The sequence below is a fragment of the Candida dubliniensis genome, chromosome 1 (genome assembly GCF_000026945.1).
Source record: "Candida dubliniensis CD36 chromosome 1, complete sequence".
In the NCBI taxonomy this organism is placed as follows: domain Eukaryota; kingdom Fungi; phylum Ascomycota; class Pichiomycetes; order Serinales; family Debaryomycetaceae; genus Candida; species Candida dubliniensis.
In genome coordinates this window covers 2,093,088-2,116,130 of record NC_012860.1, presented here as the reverse complement: position 1 = coordinate 2,116,130, position 23,043 = coordinate 2,093,088, and the positions used below count along the sequence as shown (strand labels likewise).

At 33.8% G+C, this 23,043-nt stretch overlaps 9 protein-coding genes and 1 pseudogene across 9 annotated transcripts, besides 1 other annotated feature; 3 read left to right on the top strand and 7 right to left on the bottom strand. All coding sequences in view use genetic code 12, as the record gives it.

Moving 5' to 3' along the window:
* Window positions 1-4: 4 nt before the first annotated feature.
* CD36_08880 (secretory lipase 2 precursor, putative) lies at window positions 5-1,405 on the bottom strand (the record flags this gene model as incomplete). The annotated part of the gene is made up of 1 exon (XM_002417487.1): window positions 5-1,405. One exon carries the CDS (start codon window positions 1,403-1,405, stop codon window positions 5-7), a length of 1,401 nt encoding a protein of 466 aa, XP_002417532.1.
* Window positions 1,406-1,543: 138 nt separating this feature from the next.
* Window positions 1,544-1,875, bottom strand: CD36_08875 (annotated as a pseudogene).
* Window positions 1,544-1,875: a sequence feature (rearranged pseudogene).
* A 1,583-nt stretch (window positions 1,876-3,458) lies between these two features.
* CD36_08870 (iron transporter, putative) lies at window positions 3,459-4,733 on the top strand (the record flags this gene model as incomplete). The annotated part of the gene is made up of 1 exon (XM_002417486.1): window positions 3,459-4,733. One exon carries the CDS (start codon window positions 3,459-3,461, stop codon window positions 4,731-4,733), a length of 1,275 nt encoding a protein of 424 aa, XP_002417531.1.
* A 217-nt stretch (window positions 4,734-4,950) lies between these two features.
* CD36_08860 (isopentenyl-diphosphate: tRNA isopentenyltransferase, putative) lies at window positions 4,951-6,363 on the bottom strand (the record flags this gene model as incomplete). Its single annotated transcript, XM_002417485.1, has 1 exon — window positions 4,951-6,363. One exon carries the CDS (start codon window positions 6,361-6,363, stop codon window positions 4,951-4,953), a length of 1,413 nt encoding a protein of 470 aa, XP_002417530.1.
* A 183-nt stretch (window positions 6,364-6,546) lies between these two features.
* Window positions 6,547-8,898, bottom strand: CD36_08850 (pH-response regulator protein, putative; the record flags this gene model as incomplete). Its single annotated transcript, XM_002417484.1, has 1 exon — window positions 6,547-8,898. The coding sequence occupies one exon, from the start codon at window positions 8,896-8,898 to the stop codon at window positions 6,547-6,549; it is 2,352 nt and encodes a 783-aa protein (XP_002417529.1).
* A 212-nt stretch (window positions 8,899-9,110) lies between these two features.
* CD36_08840 (polo-like inase, putative) lies at window positions 9,111-10,952 on the bottom strand (the record flags this gene model as incomplete). Its single annotated transcript, XM_002417483.1, has 1 exon — window positions 9,111-10,952. The coding sequence occupies one exon, from the start codon at window positions 10,950-10,952 to the stop codon at window positions 9,111-9,113; it is 1,842 nt and encodes a 613-aa protein (XP_002417528.1).
* A 1,201-nt stretch (window positions 10,953-12,153) lies between these two features.
* On the top strand, window positions 12,154-15,030 carry CD36_08830 (conserved hypothetical protein; the record flags this gene model as incomplete). Its single annotated transcript, XM_002417482.1, has 1 exon — window positions 12,154-15,030. The coding sequence occupies one exon, from the start codon at window positions 12,154-12,156 to the stop codon at window positions 15,028-15,030; it is 2,877 nt and encodes a 958-aa protein (XP_002417527.1).
* Window positions 15,031-15,368: 338 nt separating this feature from the next.
* On the bottom strand, window positions 15,369-15,896 carry CD36_08820 (conserved hypothetical protein; the record flags this gene model as incomplete). The annotated part of the gene is made up of 1 exon (XM_002417481.1): window positions 15,369-15,896. One exon carries the CDS (start codon window positions 15,894-15,896, stop codon window positions 15,369-15,371), a length of 528 nt encoding a protein of 175 aa, XP_002417526.1.
* A 1,260-nt stretch (window positions 15,897-17,156) lies between these two features.
* CD36_08810 (conserved hypothetical protein) lies at window positions 17,157-20,651 on the top strand (the record flags this gene model as incomplete). The annotated part of the gene is made up of 1 exon (XM_002417480.1): window positions 17,157-20,651. The coding sequence occupies one exon, from the start codon at window positions 17,157-17,159 to the stop codon at window positions 20,649-20,651; it is 3,495 nt and encodes a 1,164-aa protein (XP_002417525.1).
* A 406-nt stretch (window positions 20,652-21,057) lies between these two features.
* Window positions 21,058-21,636, bottom strand: CD36_08800 (conserved hypothetical protein; the record flags this gene model as incomplete). The annotated part of the gene is made up of 1 exon (XM_002417479.1): window positions 21,058-21,636. The coding sequence occupies one exon, from the start codon at window positions 21,634-21,636 to the stop codon at window positions 21,058-21,060; it is 579 nt and encodes a 192-aa protein (XP_002417524.1).
* Window positions 21,637-23,043: the final 1,407 nt, after the last annotated feature.

Genomic DNA, 23,043 nt, shown 5'->3' with positions numbered 1-23,043 from the left:
GATCTTAAATGATACTACCTACAAGACCAAGTAATCCACTGCTGATAGAAATGTTATCACCATTGACACCTGGTCCTAATGGAGTACCGAAAACTGATTGGTAAATACCAAGGAAGTACAGGTGAGTAGAATCAGAAGTGTTTGGATACAAAAGATTTGTCAATCTGGTTGTGTGCAGACATCCTTGAATTGGAGTTTTACCATCAAATCTTGCATCAATCCAGGCTAAGGCAGCAGGTGCCCCAGTAAATGTTTCAGCCAAATGACCAGTCAGCAAATCTTCAGCAAACTCAAGAGATTCAATACCCCAGTCACACCAAAGTTTGTATTGGGCATGTGGATCCTTGATTGGAATAATCTCATCAACAGTACCATGATAAATCAAAACAGGAACTTGAGGCAAGTAGGTCTTATTCAAACCAATTAACAAATTGTCTTGGATACTTTTGTTGAAAACATCTTCTTTAAGTAACCCCCAACCTTTATCAAAGGCTCTCTTTGGACCAGTAAAGTATTGATGTAACGGATAATGGAAAATATTTTCAGCTAAACAGTTTTCAGCACCAGCTTTGAATTCTGGAACAGCAAAGTCGGAAATTTCTTCATAGAAAGCTTTCTTCAAGTCAGGGTATTCATTAGCTAAACCATTCAATGCAAGAGTGATCAAACCAGCGAAAATAGTACCATCAACAGATTCAGCAATAGCAGTGATATTAGCGGCAAATCCACCAACAGCAGCACCAACAATATTTTTTTGCAACTCTGGAGCATAGACTGGTTGCAAAGCAGCGGCCCAACCGGTGGCCAAAGAACCACCAGAGTATCCCCATAAGGCCACTTTAGCATCTTCTTTGATACCAGAGAAAGATCCCGATTGTAAAATAGCTCTAACTGAATCCAAAGTTGCTTGTCCAGATTGTCTTCCCACGGCAAATGTTGCCTTTGGACCTTCATAATCTGGAGTGACAACATAGTAACCACTTCTTAAAGGAGGAACAATCAAAGTCATGTCAATTTGGGTAGTAATGGTACTTAATGGAGAACCAAATTGGGCACCGTAAGATGGTGAACAGTTAATGTTGGAAGCATCTTCCCAGGTTTGATAAGACACAACTTTTGATGGATCAGCATTATAAGGTTCAATAAGCGTAGTAACAAAAGCATTTGGGTTACCAAAGGAATCTTCAGATTTGACCAAAAGTTGCCAAGCATTCTTGACATCAATAGGGAAATAGAAACTAGCAAGCTTGTTAGGGGAATTTCTCAATTTCAAAATATCCCCATTCTTGGCAGATTCAAAACCAGCAGGTGGATTATAAAAGTCATCATCACTAGCAGGAGTCAAGTGTACTAACGAAGCATAGATTGTTGGCAATAAACCAAATAAGAAAACCAAACCTTTCATTGGTGAAATATATTGCAGCAGTTGATGATTTGTTGATAATATTGAGGAATAAGAGTAATTTATGTTTTGACATGGACGGCCAATCTGATCTATTTATATATTCGTTTTTCACAAAGAACAAGCCTCTTATTAAAACCAAAAAAAAGGTACAAGGGGAAGAGAAATACATGAAAACTTCCTTCTTGGGTTAATGTGTATCTGATAATGGGCTTTGATACCGTCTAAAACAATCCATGAAACGTTTAAAAGTGGAGAGACGGATGGTAGGTTCTCCCCCTCTCCAATAATAACTTTAAAGAAACAAACCAAAATATATCAACATAGACTTTTAGAAACTTTAAGTACAAGGATGTTCCTCTTTTTGAAGGCTTGAGAAAGCAAAAGTTTACTATATTGGGAAATGTTGCAAAATAATACAGAAAGTAAGTTCATAGAAACTTTATTCTTAGTGAAAGCCGCGTTGACAACATTCTATTATGACGGTTGAAAGTCGTGTTTGCTTTATTTTATCATGTGTAAACAAACGTCAACAGCGGTTAATGGAAAGCCATTCTTTGTATATACCGTCAATGAGTATCAATTACACATTAAAATGGACGGTTGAGATGTTTATTTCATGTGAAGTCAAGGTGAGTAGTAGAAGTAGAAGGACAGAAAACAATCAAAATAGGCTTCTCTATTATCCCAATTCTACCAACCTTAAATCATCAAATTTACACGGAAATAATTCAATACTTGTCGCTACCTTCCATTAGATTTATGTACAATGATTTCATCAGCATGCTGGTTAAGTCAACATAATATTGCTTGTTGTATCATAAATATGGAGGAGCTAAACGTGTTCCACCAGTAAATCACTCCAGTTTTGATTTCCTTTTGCTTAACATAACTTTGATGTTAATTCAACTAGATATGGAAGAAAATTGCATGCCGGGGTAAAAAAAAAAAGTTAAAAGAAAACTTATTATATTTCGATCATTAATCTTCACCAATTATCATTATTGGTGATTTTCTTAGCACAGAATGCCGTGAAAAAATATATGTTGTTGTTCTCTTTCTCTGTAAGATTCAATTATTATTTAAGTATGCCTTAACCAAAGACTATCTTCTGGTTTTAAAAAAGTTTACACTGTTTTTGTTAGTAATTATAAATGCAAAATTAGTTTTTGAGTGTGTTTAGAATGCTATTTTAGTTTGAGTAGACGAAATAAAACATTAAAACAAAAAACATTGGCCTATGTATTTACTGCTTTCTTTCTAATGGGATGAAAAAGAAACACACAGACAAACATAAGCTTTTGTTATGACAAAATGATCTATAATCCTCGTCAAACTAATGGTACTATTTATGATTCCTGATGATTTTTAGATTTTTTAGTTGAAGCTCAAATCTGATCCAGGAATTTCGTTAAAGCAAAGTTTGCAACAATTTAGCACATAACCAAAACCACGTAATGGTATTAATCCTTACAACAAAAGGGGATTTAAATAGAAAAGTCAAACTAAAATGTTCTCTAGTAAACCACATAATACTACGAATAGAGATAACTTTGATAAAAAGAATTCAAATGATAAGTAATTTCCATTCATAGTGCAAGATTTTTGCTAAACATATTACAACAAATTTGATAAAAAATTGGTCTCATGTGAAAAGGTTTAACTTGTATCGGAAATGTATATACTGGCACAAATTTAGGGGAAAAAAGTCAATACATCCAGAATGAATGGGGATTCAACTTTCTAGTTATTTAGATGAACAGATTAGTTTGATGCTCTATCATCGGTTTTCCAATACTAGCAGAACAACATCTGACTCCTTCAAAGACTACCATGCCCATAAACAACGAATTGACCAATGCAATTCATTTCCATGCACGGCACGAATCTCTGAAATGCAGGAATACGGGAACGAGAATCCACACACCACTTTTTTTTTTTTCGGTCACAGTTCCGAACATTAAAAGTGGCACTGATCTTTTAGATAAAAAAAAAAAAAATTACTGCCTCCCACATATTGCTTTTGAATTTGATCTCTTCAGATTAAACAACCATTATGGCGAGTACTTCATTTGAGGAATACTTTTCAATTCAGACATTTTTAATTGTTTTCAGAGAAACACTTGAATCTGCTATAATCATATCAGTGTTGCTTTCGTTTGTGCATCAAACATTCAATGGCAACACCAAAAAATCAAACCGTGACACTCGCAACCAAACTTATGATAGTGTTGAAAGTTCAAGTTCATTGATTCCATCACAGTCTGACGACCTTGCATTTGAAAAAAATGATGCTAAACTTTGCAGATACTTGCAATTACAAATATGGATTGGTGGATTATTGGGACTTTTGGTATGCCTAATAATTGGTGCTATCATTCTTGGTATATTTTATATTATTGGTAGTGATTTGTGGACCGTTGCTGAACATTATTGGGAAGGTACATTTTCAATAATTGCCAGTATTATCATCTCAGTAATGGGGATTAAAATTCTTCGTGTTAATAAAATGCAAGAAAAGTGGAAATTGAAGCTTGGCAAAATATTGCAATCTTCTGGATACTTAAACAACTCAAGCAATCAACAATCTTTCGACAAGGCAGGTCGCACATGGGCAAATAGAATTGAATTATGGTCTGAAAAATACAATATGTTCATATTGCCATTTGTTACTACTTTAAGAGAAGGTTTAGAAGCAATAGCAGTTATCGGAGGTATCGGTATCAATGAAAATACTTCAGTGATGGCTCTAGTAAATGCTGCGATGTTGGCAATTATTCTGGGAATTTTAGTAGGAGTTCTATTGTATCGATATGGTAATACTTTGTCTTTAAAGATGTTTTTAATCACATCAACTTGTTTCTTATATTTAGTTGCAGCTGGTTTGTTTTCCAAAGGGGTCTGGAATTTTGAGTTGCAGAGGTTTATTGATAAATGTGGAGGGCTAGATGTGAGTGAGACTGGCCATGGTCCTGGATCATATGATATCGCAATATCTGTTTGGCATGTCAATTGCTGCAATGGAGAAATGCAAGAAGATGGAGTTTTCTGGATGGTTTTCACTGCTATTTTAGGATGGACAAACTCTGCTACAATTGGTAGTGTTGTGAGCTACAATGTTTATTGGATTGTTATTATATTGGTATTTGGGTCTTTGATTTACGAAGAAAAGAATGGATTTTTACCATTAATTCCTATTTCCTGGCAATTAAAAAGAATCCAAAAGAGGCAGAATTTGTACCAACCTTTGAATGCTCCCGAGATTGGTGTACATGAGGAAGTCAGAGAAAGCATCGACACATTAAATTCAGAAACCCCCTTACAAAGATGACAGTCAGGTTGTATTTTCTGGGAAGCATATAAAATCTTCACCCGATGTATATACTGCAAGAAAACGAGTCCCAATACCAGCAAAGGCATAGTGGGGTATAATTCTTTTGTATGAAATTTTAATGATACATAGCCATGTCTTCGCAACTTTAATCTGAATGAGCTTAGTTCCAGTAGTTGAATTTGCCGTTACTTCAATTAATAATCTGGAGCACCTATTAAAAAGTGCTTTGCTCCGTCAATCCCACTTCTTGATTTGATTTTATTTTCTTCAACCTAATCATCTCTTCGTTATGTTTTCTCTTTTTGATAGACTCTTCATGCTTCTTATGGCGTCTACTATTTATATGCACATTCCAGCTATCTTCACCCACTGCAACTAAAGGATTGCCTTGTTTGTCTTTACAAATGTTACAAACAAAATGCTTCCAGTTTTCTTGGGACTCAAGTTTTCGATTAGACTTTATTTCATTAGGTGCTTCAAAAAAATGCCTCAATTCTTCTGGAGCTTGTGGTAGTAAAACTCCATTTGCCCCCTTTGACAAAAAATCCTTAGCGATTTGGATTCCTATTTCATCCACATTTTCATGCCACTTGTCTAAATTTGTGGCATCTAATATATACAATTTCCCACCATTTACGAAATCAAATTTTGATTCCTTTTCTAATTCTGTCAATAACGATTTCTTGATCCATTTAACTTGGTATCTTGCATATTGTCTAGTTCGAATTTTCATTCGTTCGATACCATGTTCAAATAGCTTGGCATTCTGTTGATTACTTTCCAACCAAAGCAAAAACTCCTTAAATCCAATCACTTGCCAGATCCCCGAAGTACACGTGAGATTCTGCTCCTGTTTGGATTTATAAAAATCATACATTTCCTTGATTTCTTCTATGGCCCCATTTTCCATCATTTTATCAACTCGTTTATCTAATCGGTCATTAAGTATTTCTGGATCACAATATACCCAAAAAAACAATGTATTATACTTCATGGAACTAGAATCTAATTCATCAAGCTTTTGTTCATGATAAATTTCTGATGCCTTTTCACCTTTCGTGTAGTATATTTCCAAAGCTCGACGTAGTTTTCGATGATCTTGCGGGTGGAATTTTTTTGCTATTATTGGATCTACTTCTTGCAAAGTTCGAAATAGAATGTCAACAGGACCATCTAAGATTTCCAATTGTTTTCCCGTCAACTCTTTCAAATTGGATTTCGAGTCGTCGATTGTTTTATTGTTGAATAATAAAGTCTGTAAGTAGTAATGGGTTCCACCAACTACAATGGGGATTCTACCTCGGTTGTGTATCTCATCAATAATCAGTTGAGCATCTTGATTGAATTTATGTATATGATAATCTTCATCCCATGGTACGTAATCAATGACATGATGAGGAACTCCCATTCTTTCATCTAGTGGATGTTTATTGGTTATTTGATCTAGTTTTTGATAGACTTGCATTGAGTCAGCATTGATAATTTCACCACCTATGGCTCGTGCTAAATCGATGCTGAATTGAGATTTACCAACACCTGTGGTTCCAACAATACTGATTATTGCTTTTTTGGCTGACACATTCGACATTGTTGATTTTGCTAATAGTCGATATAACTGGGGGAACATATATTAATCTATATCATAGTCTATGTAGCTAAAAGAACAAAAGAAAAAAAAAAATGCACATCGCACAATTTCTTCAATTCTAGAAAACAAGTTGATGACAAGATCTAACATCTCATAACGATTCAAAAAAAGCCATTGCAAAGACTATAAATAATTTCTAAATGTTAAACTTCTTAAACTCTACTAACTAAATCGAATGTCAGAGTTGGGGTTCCATAAACCAGGTTTACTTGTTTTAGGTGATACCAACTTATCATTGTTATAGCTTTTAGGAACACTCATTTGTTCATTTTGTGTTTGTGCTTGCTGTTGCTGAAACGAGTTATTAATGGCCAATTCTAAGTCTCGACTCTCAACTCTTCGCCTATACAAATATTCTTCACACTCTTGCAAAACTGCACCTCCTTTCTCAATAAAATCAGTGTAAAATTTAGATCCCTCTGTTAAATTGTTGATGATTTCCAAAAATTTCTCATAAGCCGTTTCCAAATACTGAAGTACTTTCTGACGTTTATCATTAGAAGAATTCTGCAACAATTTAAATTCCTGGACAAAGTTTTGGTTAATTAAATCGATTTCATGTTCTATAGTCATCTGCAAGTTTCTTGTTGTTGCAATATACCTAATGTCCGAATCAAACAATTTCATATGTTTCTCATAGACATTTTCAAATGCATTCAAATTAAATTCACCATTTGCAGTTTGATATTTGGAACGATTCGAGTTGTACTCAGATATTAGTTTTGGTAATATGTTATTGTCCCTACCCTTGAGTTCCACATTTTGTAAAAACTCTTTTCTTTCAGATTCAAGAATATCTGCCTTGGCTAAACAATTTCTTAAATCACTAATCACTATCAGTAATCGATCGGGCAATTCAATATATTGAGAACTTGGGATATACTGCGACAAAGCCCTGTATCCACTGGAATAGACCTCCAATGCCGGTTTGATATCATGAAATTTTTCTAAAACAAAACTATCTCCGTTGTTGGCTTGTTGCAAATATTGTTTCATTTTATCTATTTTTTCAATTAACTCTTGTGCTGCATCGTTAGTCGATTCGCGGCTCCATCTTTCAGAACCTTGCTTTCTTCTAAGCATTTCATCTTCACTCCTGTCCAATTCGATTCGTGTTTGACACTCTTGCAACAAATGATTACATTCAATTTTTAATTTGTCCAACTCTTTGAAAGCTTTCTCAATAAAATCAATGCCACCAATCTTCAAGATCTCCTGGGAATGACGGACCACGGAATCAGGAATATTCTCGGGTTGTTGAATTGAATCGATCGAAGCAGGTAAATCGCGTTCTATTAGAAATTTGACAAGCATATTATTTAAACCCTGAATAGGGGTAACAATCTTTGTTTGTATATATTCATCCTGTCTTTCTCTCATTGCTTGGGCAACATGTATAATTACATATGGCAAAAGCTCTTTAAATATCTCAATATTTGATTCTGGCTTTTCAAACTCTTCTGGAACAATTGACTTTACCATTGAGACACCAATAATAGGTTTCAATTCCTTCTCTTGAGGCACTATTTTTAAATACACCAAATCATTATCTTTTTCAGCTGTCCTTAGTCTGACCTTTATGACGTCTGCTAGGCCCTGCAAGTCTTCCAATACTAAATTGCTAACATATTTTTTACTTTTCAATGCTTTATCGACAGCCTGAGATGCCACACGTAAATGAGCCACTTGTTCTCCATATTGAAATGCATCAGCTGCAATAGTGCTCGATCTTAAATGGGCTGCTGCCAAAAAATGAAATTTTTTCACTTTTATGTGATTGATCCATTCCAATTTAATGAGATCTGATGAGTTACCATAATCTAAAGCTTTTGAGTAATATTCAGAAGCTTGGATAGATAGTCTTGCAACAACAGAATCTTTCATGGAGTCGCTATTAATAGCCTTTTGCCAAATTGTTTCCTGTGCCTGTGCCAACATTAAATATTCTAGGCATTGCACAGTAGACGATTCCATACTAGGAGGGATCAGTAATATCAATGGATTGTTTGTATTTGCTGTCATCAGAATCAAAAACTTATTAATAGACATAAAACACCCTGCCGATAATTGAAAATAACGACAAGCTCTTTTGAGCCCTATATCAGTATGTCTCAGTTCTGAAATAGCTACTTGAGAATACAAGCACCCAATTTGAAAGATCACATTAAGTTTCTCAATTTTTAATGAACGGTATCGGTAAGGTCCACGGGGACCATAAGTCAAAGTGTCAAACCAAGCAAATTCAATACAATCGTCAGAAAACTTTTTTTGTAAATTGCCTAAAACTTGCAAATATTGTAATAAAATTGAATCATCTTGACTAGTTTTCCCAAGTTCATTATTAATGTTCTTGATTTGGGCAACTTGATTACGCAAATCAGTTATGTAAACTAAATCAGAATTGAAAGAAGATGCTGGTTGAAAATAGTGGTTGTTGATAACTTGTCTCAACTCTTCACCTAAATCCAATACACTAGATTGTTTTAATGGTATAAATAATAAGTTTGTATTCATTGGTATTATTTACCCAAAGTATACCATATCGGTGAACGTTGAGGGGGCAAGAGCTGAAATCTGTCACGTACTTTGTTGGGATTTTTGTTTTTCTATCGCTCAATTAAAAGGAGGCGGTTTTTGTGTAATGATCTACAAAAAAAAAGAGAAAACCACCAAACGGCAGCCATCATTAAAATAGTTTTCTTTTTTATACATAAACTAATACAAACCTATCCTTGTTTGAGAGTTTCAATCTTTTCATTTAATTTGTCGATTTCTTCACGCAAGCGAAGTTTTTCCTTGTCAGCAGCCAGACTTTCAAGTTCAAACAACTTCTTCTCTATCAGATAAGACAAATTAACATCAGCCAATTCGCGCCATAAATGAGTCAATTGTGTCAACTTCTGATCTCGTTGTTCTTCATAATTTGTGAAAGACAGTATTCTATTTGTCAACTGCTCGTTTTCATCATGGAGAGTGTGCAAATTTTCTATAATGGATTCTGCAACCTTGAAGTTCTTTGGAAGAGTATAGTCTTTAAATTCACGAACAGATGAAATATCCATTTGAGCAAACTCTTTATCAATGTCTTGGTTGATCTTATCAAGCAAACCAGGGTCATAATTAGCCGCAGAAGCTACACTGATAGTAGCATCATGATATTGTTTGTAGTCGGAACCTATCAATCGATGACATTCCTCAACAATCAATTTGTCTACCAATGAACCAAACTTTATGGTACTTGGATCTCGTAGACTATTTGGATGAGGTATTGGTAACTCCCGCTGCACAACACGAGATACTGTAGTATTGACATCTGCTCCAGTTTCATTAGGTATTTCTTTAGTCGAAACTTCAGATATATCGTTGACATCTGTCCCATTTCTGGATTCAAGAATGTTGGTAGAAACGAATGGTAGAACCTCCCCTGTTTCATGTTTTGGAGGGGGAAGTTTTTCAAAAGTTTCTTTTATCAATTGAGCTACCGCAGTTCTTTTTTTATTTTGATTTCGGGCAATGTCTTTTTGGGATACTTGGTTGTTCAGATGTTTAGCAAGGACCAAAGTATCACTCGCGGTCGTCTTAAACCCATCGGGTTCCGGTTCTGGTAAGCTCAACTTTCTTCTTTTAGCATCCTCGTGTTCTCTAATTAGGCTTCCTGCCGCACTTAATTCTCTTTTCTTTTCCAGCTGTTTCTTTTCAATCTCCTTCTTTCTTCTTGATTCCTCTTTGGCAATTCTATCATCTATATCTTTCATGCTAATACCCTTTGTAGATACTTGTTGACCAAACTGGCGCTTTTCATAATCATTCTGTTTCAATTCATCTGTGGTATCATAAGGCCCTGATTTTGGGATAATCTCATGGGGGATATCAGCATTATAGTCAAATTCTTTCCGCTTCTTTTTATTTCGTGTTGTTAATTTAACATTTATGCCAGCTGATTTCAATTCCCTCCTTTTCTGAAGCAATGCAATACGCTTACTCTCTTCTAACATTCTTTCACGAGCCTTTCGTTTGGCTTTTTTACCTTGAATATTCCCTAACCTTGCCTTTGCTTCAGCTAACATTTCACGTTCATCATCAGGTAGATCCTCATCGTCTGGTCTTGCAGGTTTGCTTTCTGGATTCAAATTCATTTCTCCAACCGCCAACCCGCTGCTAGAGGCACCTACAGCTGGTAACGTCTCTATACCTGGACCTGATAACCCCAAATGGTCTTCGTCGTCTCCAGGTTTAACTCCAGCGGCTTCATCAATTAGTTTTTGATAACGCTCCACACACTGGACCGCAGTTCGGTTAAGGATATTTGATATACTTCTCCATTGGTTGGGAAATATCCTGTGGAGATTTAATAATTTCTCATCTTCTTCTTTTGTCCAGTCGGTTTTATTTAGAAGTGGTGATAAATATTCAACCCATCTTGCTTTCACTTGTTTTGCAGATTTCTTTGGTAATAATGAAGAAATTCTCTCCCATTGATAAATACCATACTTTTGTATGGCAGCTTTCAATATTTCATCCTCTACATTTGTCCAAACACCCCCTTTGACATATAATGGTGGAGCCATGGTTTTGAAAGATCAGGGGCTATTAGATGGTTGCGTGTTTGATTACTCAATAAAATTGTGTTTCTTTCTGTTTTTGTTTCTACCTCCGATGATCAGAGTCTGCACAAACAAATGTCGTGGAAAATGGCAGCTTACAATACAATGTCGGAGGTAAAACCCGAGAGAGAATTTTCACGTGTCGAGTTGCGACTCACTTTATTTTCCATATGAACCTTAAATCAAACATTACTTTCTTCATGTGGAGTATAGATTCGGGATAACATTTGGTACATTCTTTTCTTCTCTTTCTTCTGCCCCACTCCCCCCAATAATTTTAATTTTCAATTTTATATTTTTACTTAATATGGGCAAAAGATTTTTGTTCGCTTGTTTGAATTTTCCTTTGGATTAAAAGCATCTTTCAATGATAAGAATAAAAGAGATTGAATTACGAAGAGTTGTAGTAAATAAGATCAACAGTGTAAACAATATATAACATTCTTGGTGGTACTGTTTAGAGTTTGTTAAAAGGAACGTTCTACCGCTATATTACCCCTATTGATTGTTTGTTTAGTTTAGATTGTCTAAATATCGCTCGTGTTCTTGGAAACTGGCTTTCAATTTGGTTGAATAGGTACAAGAATCAAGTAGTAAATTGACTACCAATTGCACGTTCTGGTTTGTAACTGGTTTATTCCTCTATTTGGAATATTATTGATACCATCACAGTCCTCCAATTTACAGTACAATTTGACCAGTGATCTTGTAATACAGTTAATTCATTTAGATATCCATTGGCCTTGTTTTTTGTTTTAGGGTCTCACCCGCAGACGTATTTTCTCACACTCGTGTTGAATGAATTTGTAAAGTACATAAATTAAATATTTCACACTATTTTTGTAGAAAGGGGGGAAAAATAGAAAATCCACTGGAAGGCTTTTTTTTTTTTTTCCTTTCTTTTTAATCAAATGAAAACTATCCAATATTAGATTTAGCTGACTTTCCCATTATTGTTTGCATTTAGTTTCTTCTTGTCATATTCACTTTTGACTTACCATTATTCATTCATTTGGTCAAAATTTTTTTTTTTGTTTCTATATTTCATTTTCAGTTTCCTCCCCCTTTTTTTTCCTTCAAGAATATCCCTTTAACTCAAGAGTTTCATCAATTGATTAATTAAATCCGGTTTACTCAATAGTTACTTCAACTTTCAGATCCAAGAATGAATTTGTTTCAGCATAAACATCAAAAGTTGATATTACAATGTTATCCTGCTGGGAAAGCGGTTGATAAAAAACCCAACTCGTCTGAGCTAAGTTATTTGTTGTACTATGCATCTACTCGTAGAGTCAAGTTGGAAAAGGTGATTAATTTTTTGAAAGACAAAACTCATCATGATGTTGGTAGAAGTCGTACAGGTAATTTACAAGTCACATTAGCCATTATTCAGGAGTTAATCAAAAAATGTAGCGAAAACTTGAATGTATTCGCCATTCAAGTGTGCTTTATCTTACAACTGATTGCAAATACCAAGGATCTTGCCTTGTGCAAAAATGTTGTGAAAGCATTTGGTGTCTTGTGTGAGAACTTGGATGGTGGCTTGTTTACAGGTGACAAGGAGTTTGTGAAGATATTTACTGAAGTTTTCCAAACCTTGGTTTCCTTTGGTAAAGACAGATCGGGTGTTACTCAATATGATTGGCAGATGATTTCTTTAATGGCTGTAAATGATATATCTAGTTGTTTGAGTTATAATGCAGCTGTTGGGAAAAAGTTTATCGCTTTGTCCATCCCCATTTTACTTCAGTTCATTATTGCAAATAACCCACAAAGCAGCATCTTGCAAAGATTGAAATCAAATCTTCACGTTGAAGATGATGGGAAAAGGTTATCACGTGTGCATCTGCAAAAATCACATAGCAAAATTGCCCAGCAAATCGATGACGATTTCACCAATGATTCACTAACCTTGACAGATATCACTGAAAAGGCCTTTGCATCGATGAAATCTTTTTTCAATACCAACGCTGCCGGTCAAATTTCAGAAGTGACAAGAGCTGTTGTCCAACATAATATAGTCAATGGAACTGATTTAGAATGGGGAGTTTCATTTTTGGAATTATGCATTACTTGGATTCCAGTTCAATTACGTTTTGTCAGTTTGTCTACATTATTGGCCACTTTAGGAAGAATTAATATTGAAGGCAATACCAAATCCAATTATAACATGGAATTCCAATATGCTCGTTATTTGTTAGGATTACTTTCTTCTCGTGTTAACATGATTGGTTTGTCTGTTTCGGATATTATTCAACAATTGTTGTCGTTGCAAGCTGATTTGATTTTAAAAGCAAGTGATTTGGACAAAAGCGACATTTCTATTTTAACAGACATATATTCTGACTGTATATGTAGTTTGACTACACACATATACTACTACGATCAAGTCCCAGATTCAATTCAGGAAATATTGATCAAAGTTGATTATATTTTGGAAAGCAGTTTTGTGGATGATAATAGTTCTACATCCACTGGAGAGCAAATCCAAGATTTGATTATCCAGTTGTTGGATAACATTTCTAAGATATTCTTGATTTTGAAAAATAAATCAAGTTCGATCAATCGTAACCATGTGAACTTGGAACATTGGGATATTAGTTTAGGATTGTTAGCACCACAAGGTGAATATGAAGATAACAGAAAAATGATTATCTCTACACCACAGCTTATCAACATTCAAGCCAAGTACTTGAAAGTGTTTGATGAGTTTTTGAATAACGAATTGGCTGTTGGCAATTCTAAAAAGAGTTACGATCTTCTCAACAAACAATCTCGATTGGATCCTGGAAGTACAGGAGTTGAAGGTTTGAATAAATCCGATGATCTGGATAATGGGAAAGACTTTAAAAAGCCTGATGCTAATCAATACATCACCAATCAACAGAATTTCATATCCCATTTCCTTATGTATATTGATAAATTTTTTGAAAATTACGATTCCCCAAACACGCAATCAGTGTTACTTTTGGTTACTGTTTTAAAAGATATGATGAATATTTTAGGATTGAATTTTTTGAGTAATTTCATTCCATTTTTCCACCACTGGGTTATGAAAGTAAACAGAACAAGCACATTTACGCAAAGACAGAAATTTAAAGATACTTTTGCTCATATTATTTTATACTACATGTTGAAGGACTTGGATGAGCAATACAGTCATGATTTACAAAATTATTGTAAAAATTCAAAATTATTTAAACAAATATTGGACGCTGTTGAATATAGAAAAATTCAAAAGTTTTGGGTCCATGGCATCGACTCTTCACCATCTGATTTAGAGACCGTTAAAAGCAACCGGATGATACCCACAGATTCAAATGGCAATTATATTCCCATCAGAATCAAACCTGAGAATATTGAGGAATTTGCTTGTGGTAACAACTTTTTGATTGTATGGTTACATCCTCAGAAACAATTACTTACTGAAATTGAAAAATCACAAGTCAGTACACATATGAGTACATTTAATAATGATTCTAGAAACACAAACATGACAGTGATAATGGATCAAGGGTCGCTTGCAGTAAGTGGAGGTCCAGAACATGGAGGCCAGTTTATTCCACCACCTGAGTTTGTTAACCACACAGGATTATCTTCTGAATCTGCGTCATCAAACTCAGAGAAAGGTTTGTATACTGGTTTAGGATTGGGTACTGCTGGAGATATTACCATGATTCATTCTGAAATATTGCAATACAGTCAACATTTCCAAGAAAGAGGTTTACCTCATGGTAATGGGTTTGCTACTATTTTGAGAACTGTCGATAGTGTTAACAGTACTAATGAAGGCTCAATCTATACTTATGATAGTAAATATTTACAGTCACCAAGAGTAAGCGATTTGAAAGATGCCATGTCAACCCACAGGGGTATAAGATTATCCAAACCAAATTTTGGTGGTGCCAATGGAACCGCGAATATTACGGATTCTGCTTCAACAACCAATGGGTCTGTGTTGAATAAAAACATGCAAACTACAGATGTTGATTCAATTTTAAGTGGCCTTGAAAGTGAAGACGAGGCAGCCTTTGTTGTTTAAACTAAAGGGAGTTGCAAAGATACCCAAGTCGAATTCCCTTTCAAGCAAAAAGGAACATTTACCGCATTTTTTGTTTTTCTTCTTTAGTTCGTTTAGTATTGTCTATCTAATAGCCTGGTGAATTATGTTTATGTAACTATTATTTTATTTTTTTTTAAAAAAAAAAGAAAAGAGAGAATATATGATTAATCTTTATTAGTAAGAGTTCATAATACCCAAACTTGGGAGAGTTGTGTAAGTTCGAAAATTACCCTTGACTTTTTTCATATTAACTAATCTTAAAATAATACAACAACCTTATCATTTTATATATGTTAAGAGTTCCCTATGTGCAGAAATTATTCATCATCATCTTCATCTCCTAAAGCAGCAAACGCATTAAAAGCTTTGGTTTGTTTATCGGAAGCAATTTCTCTTGGGTCCACTGCCTTTGAACTACCCAAATTCTTATTATTAGGTCTGGCCTTAATACCACCACTAGAGGATCCACTATTGTTAGCTTCTCTGAATTTAATTCTTTCGTCTATGGTATCACCTTCAGCAAAAGAACCTTTTTTAGGTTTGGATAAAGTGGCCCATCCATCTTCATCAACAACTGGTTCCGATTTCTTTCTCAAGTTTGGTCTTTGTACACCAGAGGCACCTTTAGATTGTCTTCTTCTATTAATGTGATGATATGATCTTTCATGACCGTGTTCGTCAATATAAGTATCCCCGTTATGCCATTTTCTTTGGTGTTGATGGTGTTGTTCAATTGATTCTTTAACCTCTTCAATTAACTTGTTAAAAGCATCCAAAATCTCAGGCTTTGGAGTATGTGCTTCAGTTTTCAATTCAAGTAATTGTTCTTCGGTGTATTTGGCCATATTTCAAAGGTAAAATTTTTCAAGAATAATACAGGTTTTGGGTGTTTTCCAGAATGTATTTACGTCTACGTATATATTTACCAAAAAAAAAAAAAAAAATTTTTTTTTTCTCCAAACTCTGTGTCAAACTTTCTGGTACAGGCACGCATTGTATTAGTATTGGATCATATGGAAGACTCAAATGGGTGATCATAGCCACTGGTGTCTAAATAGAGTGTACATCTGTGGAAAGGGTCTGGTTTGTAAGGAATAATAAACAATCATACAATTTTAATTTAAGTTGGCTGTGGCATGTCCTTATTGTTAAGTTGTTTGATAAGGGAGTGTGTATCCAGAAAATCTTCAAATTTATCTAAATGATTTTTCAATTCCTTCTAGAACTGCACTAAAGGATATCTAAATTCATTGCAAGGAATGTATTCCTTGAAAGTTGTTGCGTTTAACATTGGGCTTATTGATACAACATATATTAAAGGGTTGTCAAATTTGGTTTTAAAAAAAATTAAACATTTGTGTCACTTTGGCAAAAGTTTTGTTGCAAAAATTTCAATTTCATAAATGCATATAGTATACTCTAAATATACCATCTGAAGAGTGATTCTGTTTGTATGAGCTGTAACTTGCCAACCTGCTCTAAGTACCACTCAGATTGTAAAAGATGTATTTTGTTAGGTCTAAGAATTAACATTACATTCTGCTTAAAAAGTACGGTTAACAACGAAGCCGGTCGTGATATCTTCAAGCAACTGAATCTACATACACAGCGATCTTTATTGAATCCTATTTGGTGATTTGTCAAAGTAATCTTTCAGCGAGATGATGTCAGTGCATCTGCCAACTCCGTGAACGGAATAGCTTTAAAATCAATGTATTCTTCTTCTTTTTGATCCAGAATAGGTTTCAATGATTACTTTTCAGATATATACACTTGAAAACCGGCCAATTCAAATAACTACAACTTAAAATATATCAAAAGTACACTCAAAATAACATTGTTTGTACATGTCACAGTTTGTTCAATAATACTTGTCATTAACCGAGTACTGCACATTGAGGGTGACCCCCCCTTTTTTTTTTTTTTTTATCTTATCTAGTGTATAAAAACACCATATTCAATTCAATTCTTGATCCATTCTCTCCCCACCTGTTGTTTTCTTACAATCTATCAACTTTTCAATTTTTTTTTTGCTTCAACTTTATCCAATCATAAATACCTATTCACACAAACTCAAAGCCAGCCAAGGAAATTTGAAAATTAGAATGTTAGTCAGACGGGTTATTGTAAAACACACCGTTAAACCCAAATGCCACAATTTGGTCCCTGCTTTTCATGTTGCTTCTAATGTAATCTCTTTTGGTAATTCCAATGGTCCACCCAAAATATTTCAAAGATTGGATTCGCAATTATATATTCGAACTTTGTCCACTTCAAGCAATGACAATTTTGAGATTAATTTTGTCACCATGAAAAAGAAAAAGCCTCAAAAACTTTCTGGACTTGATAAACAACCATACGTTTCCATTCATAAACTGGAACTCCCTAAAGTCGATTTTGATAACATCCAATTCAAACATCGAGCTCTCGATGAGTGGTTGTTTCAATTGTTTAAAGAGAATCATTTCTCTGTGTCAGAAGATAGTTTATCCAATAAAAAATTGAAAGATGAACTTGGTATCATTCACGAAATTTATTCCGAGTTAAGAGAATTTGAGATATTTGTTCAATTCAAACGTAACAAGAAACACTTTAAATTTGCTGAATTGAGCAGCTCAGATATTTTAAAGTATTTGCAGGAATTTAGAAATGTTCATGGTGGTAGTTCCCATTCTTACCTCAAAATGTGCGATGAATTATCTGAATTATTGAAATCTAATGCACAATTTCCTGATATCTTATCCAATGAGTTGATCCCCGCCATTCAATTGTTTGAAAAGCTATTCCATTACTATTATAGTGGCTTATTCGTGTTTGAACAGGAATTACGGTCGTTGGACAAACAATATGATTTCAAAAAATTTAGATCTATTAAGGATTTGAGTCATCAAATTGAAAAAACTTTGACTAACTTTGATTATTCATTGTTGCACGATGTCGATGCTAATCATACTTTTTTTAAAATGTTTGTTCAATGCAGTCGTTATTCAGAATTGAACAAGATTTTGAAGAATATTTCCAATTTGAATTTGAAAGATATTAAAAGCATACTCAAAGATTCACATTACAATGACTATTTTGAAGTAGCAATTCAAAACTGCATTAAAATGGATGATAAAGACTTTGAAATGATAGACCAATGGAACGAAGGTGGTGGATTGTACTATTTCTTAACTCTGATGAAATTGATCCCTGCTACCCATGACTATTATAAATTGGCACCTTTATTGTTTGGATTAAGTAAAGATAAAGGCATTTTTGCAAGTGCTTCTGGTGAACTTTTACGAATTCTTACAAATGAAGAAGTCAGGGGTCCAATCAACGTTGCATCAATAATGGACGACAAGCAAAAGTTTCGTATCTACCCTATAACAAAGAATACTTTAACAAATTATGTTTTTAGTTTTTTGAAACTGATTGATTTCCCCTGGGAAACAGCAAGAAGCACCGAGAACTGGGATACTGAAAACTTGGGGATTGAGAATAACGTGTTTGGCAAAGGGACTATGTACAATTACTTGACAACAAACCAACAATTTATTCGCAAATTACTTTCAGATCCTAATGTTACAATAAAATATATGGAACTAAGAGCAAAACCTTCATTCTTTTGTTTGCCTAAAGATCACGAAATTTTAAAAGATATCGTTGAGTTGAAAAAAATCAAAGATTTGTCGCAAACCTCATTTGCATCATTTAAAACTATTGATAGATTAGTTGAAAGTATTGGTAAATTGGAGTCTTTGGAGACCGACAAGAATCTCATTTTATCACATTTGTTAGATGCTTCTCGTTATTTTGGTAACAACACGTTCGTTTTAGATGACATTATTGATGAAGAAGTTAGAAATGACAAATCAATGGCAAAACACAATAGTTATTCTCAAATGCCTGATTGGCTTCATCTTGAAAACCATGTTCCAGAAATTAACTTTTTGAAACTGAAACTAGGCAGTTTTGAAGACAAGAAAGCAGTAATGGATATTATTGAAAACTTGACAAACGAAATCATTGCTGATGAAAATGCTTATCCTGAAATCAATGCTAATAGCTTTTTGAAGTTAAGATCTAAGTTAATTGAATTTAGTATAAATAATACTAATAATTGTTTGGAGATTTTGGATACGGTTCTTGTTAATCAAGATGCGTTTGAGAAATTTGAACAAAAATTGGGAGATAAAAAGACACCATCAGTTTATGTTCAGATTCCAGATGATTTCCCATTGCACGAATTTGTAGAAGAATTGTCTGAATTAAGAGAAGTTTTGGGTAAACCTTTTGGTGAATCCAGTGTTGACGAGATATTAAATCAAGTACAAATGCAAGATTCGATTGCAATAGATAAGACAGTTGTTTGGAGAAAGTTGTACAGGAATTTGTCAATGTTATTCAAACATAACAATAATAACACGTTTGTTTTGGATAATGTTATATTCAGCACCCAAGAGTTTAAAAAGTTTGAAACTAATCACATAAAAGGTGATAAAAACCAAACTCTTATTGGAAGTCAAGGACAGTTGTTGGTTGGAACTGCATATGAAGTATTGGGTGACTTTTTAAGAGATAGTGGAATATTGTATAAGCCAGATGTCCATAATATTAGCGCTCGGGAATTTGAACAATTAATCGATAACTATACCGATAAGTTGGATAAATCGAGTCCTACGTACTTATTCCGCAAGAATATCTTAGATCAGTTGAAACAATGGAACTCACAAATTGAATTTTATCCACCATTTTTAGTTTGTATTTATGGTACAAACTACGCTAATGAGCTACCATTTGCATCAAATCAATTGGCATTGTTTTATGATGATTTAGTGAAAAGCTTGAAAGATATTGCTGAAGAACAAAGCGTTGTAGAAGTTGGAAATACAGCAGCTCCGGTCGATACAAAACTAGCCATTGGTCAATTTAAAAAAGATATAAATGACAAAATCAAGTATAATGATTCTGGGAAGATGTTTTCTGACTTGGATAAAAAGAATAGTGCAGCAGATTTTGAAGCTATTAAATTGGCAGTTCATTCTGCATTTGAGGGACCACATAAACATACTGTTGTATCTACCAAAGAAGAAGTCGACAAATATAAAAAGGATCTTCATCGTGTAACTGCAAAATCTTCCTCGAAAACTGAGCCACCACATACTGTTGATACGTCCAAATTGGAGAAGTATTTACAGGAAGCTAAAAAATTAGAAGAAAGCAAAATAAGAGAACGAGAAGCTTTTGAATGGAGTAAACAAGCTAAAGCACCTTCCAAGGTCTATAGTTTGGTGAGATCAATATTGGCTACGTCAGGATTGGTATTATTGAGTTTAATTGGGATTGATTTTTATATGAAAGAAAAGGATCAATCTGGTAAAACTATAGCAGATTATCAAAATGAAGAGAGTAATAAATTGTCGAAAGCTTTAACAACAAATGGTCCATTTACTGTTGGTACAACAACAAGTCGTACTACTGATGCACCTGTAATTTTTGGAAAGGAAAAAATTAAACTGGTTTTTAATGGGGATTCTACTGAAAATGGATCGGTCAATGATGAGGATAATAATAAACAATTGCCCTGGTGGCAAAAATTATTCTGGAGAAAGTAAGACCTTGGGAATTGAATTTTGATTTAGTTTTAGTTTATTTATGTAGATATTCTAGTTCCGGTAGTAAATGTGTATATTATTGGATTGTTTTATATATTAGTGACTTGTCAAGGAACTTGAAAATGAAATACATAAGCTTATGGAAATAATCCATTGCACGGTCACCACAAAGGTTACAAGGAACAGAAGAATGTAGCACAGTCAACAAAACCACTTTGCAACCTCAAATAATATATTGAACGATACGATATACATGTTTTAAAAACCAACCAGGCTTCCAACTAAGGCTGAATCAATAGAAGCTCCTCCTCCAACTTTTATCATTGATAATATAAAACGCAAACTTGATTACAACCAAAATTAATCCACTAGCCTATAACCACCAAAAACAAACAGCACAGAATTATTATTTCATTTCGATTTCAGTTGTAGTGGTGGGTAATTCAGTCATATCTTTAGAAACCCGTATAAATCTCATAGTAGTAGTAGCACCTGTAGTTCCATTCCATTCTTTTATTCTTTCTACTGTCAATTGATCAGTTAAATCAGGAATTTTGAAACCAGTTTTATATATTTCTAAATCATATTTCAATTTTTCTTCTAATATGGTTTGTCTATTAATTGGTGGTCGACCTTTTCTTCTTTCTGATTGTAATTTTTGTAATTCTTCATCATGTTGATGAATGAATTTTTCAATAATTTGTTTCATCTCATCTAATGAAAATTGTTTCTTATTAGTGAACTCCTCTAAATTTTCTTCATTATCACTAATGGTACTGTTTTCTTGTAGTAAACTTTGAATGAAAAACACAATACTTAATTCATTTGATTTACGTTCTAAACTTTGGGATTTTCTTTGTTGGAGTTTTTTATCTCTTAATGTGGCACGATTTAATTGTTTGAATTTACGACCTTTGATATGAAGGGATCCAGCTGATTTGGATATATTTTTCGTCACTTTATTTAAATTATGAGCTAACGGCATGGTAAATTAAAGCTGTGATAATACAACAGATAGTGTTTGTTTCTTTGGTTCTTTTGAGAAAAAAAAAAAAAAAACAAATGTATGTGTGTCGATGAGGTTCTGTATACAAGTAATTTTTTCTTCCCGATCTAGGCAAGTGCGTAAATCCGCTCAACCACCATATTAACATGATAAAACAAACACATTTCAAGAAACGCTAGGAAAAGAAATAACAAAACTCAGTACAAATCTCAATAGTTAATTTAATCAAGGTATTTTGAAGGTAGTGCAAGCACTGAAACATTTTAACACACTCTAGCCAAGTCAATGTACAAGTTCTTGGTATCTAGGTTTAATGAAAAGACATTTGCAACTTCAACAGTGATATGTTTATTTTATACGTTGTCAATTTAACACCTATACCCCACCCCCCCCTTGAAAACAACACTATTTTTTGAGGTTATGAAACCAAGTCAGGTATGATCTAAACTAGTTTTTACCAAATTGGTTGTTTATTGATTGCCTGGTAATTTAAAAAAAAAAAAAATGGCCGTGCACAAGTACACAAAGGTACAATTCAGTTGGAATAAAATTTATTATTCTGAAATAATAACTACCAATATGATAACGACGACATGGTTATAATAGTCCAATTCAAATTATAATCATAATTGAATTTAATTCTATTTTTTCAAAGCCTTGAATATGTGTATATCCGTGAGTTGAAACCTGGTTTAATTTTTGTAGTGGAAGGGAAATGAACTACCAAACACTACCGAAAGTAATTTAATGTAGGATTCAGTGTATTTTCTTTTACATTCTATTTTGTTTTAAAATAGACATAATTAATTGGTCTGAGTATAGATTTCAATAAAAAAAAAAAAACAGTTTAAATTAATTTCTTTTCTTTGTATCGGTTGAAAAAAGAATTTAAAACTATTCTTTTGGTACTTGTAAATCCGTGATCAATTTTGTCCTATTTGTTATTTAGTCGGGATTGAATTTACCCAAGGACTGGGTCGATTATAACCTGTTGATTGCCCAGACAAATTTAGTAATTGAGAAGTCTAGTGTCTACATGAATTGAATTAGAAGCTGTACAGATGGATAACAATTTCGACAATCTCAAAGTGAGCAAACATGGATAGAGATAAATCCGAAGTTCATTCTAAAATAATTAAAGTAAACAAGTGGAGAAAAATTGAACCAATAATAAAAATAAGAACGCAAACGTTTGATCAAGGCGGTCGTTCTTTTTGTTTTAATTTTGGTGTTCTTAATTATAATTTCATTGTTACTTTCATCATTGTTCTAATTTTATTCCTAGTAACACTTGCCAGAACTCACTGGTTGATATGGTCGAGATCCAGAAGAAAAAAAAAAAGCTAATGAACTGCTGACTTATTATAGTATAGATTTAAAAGCAAT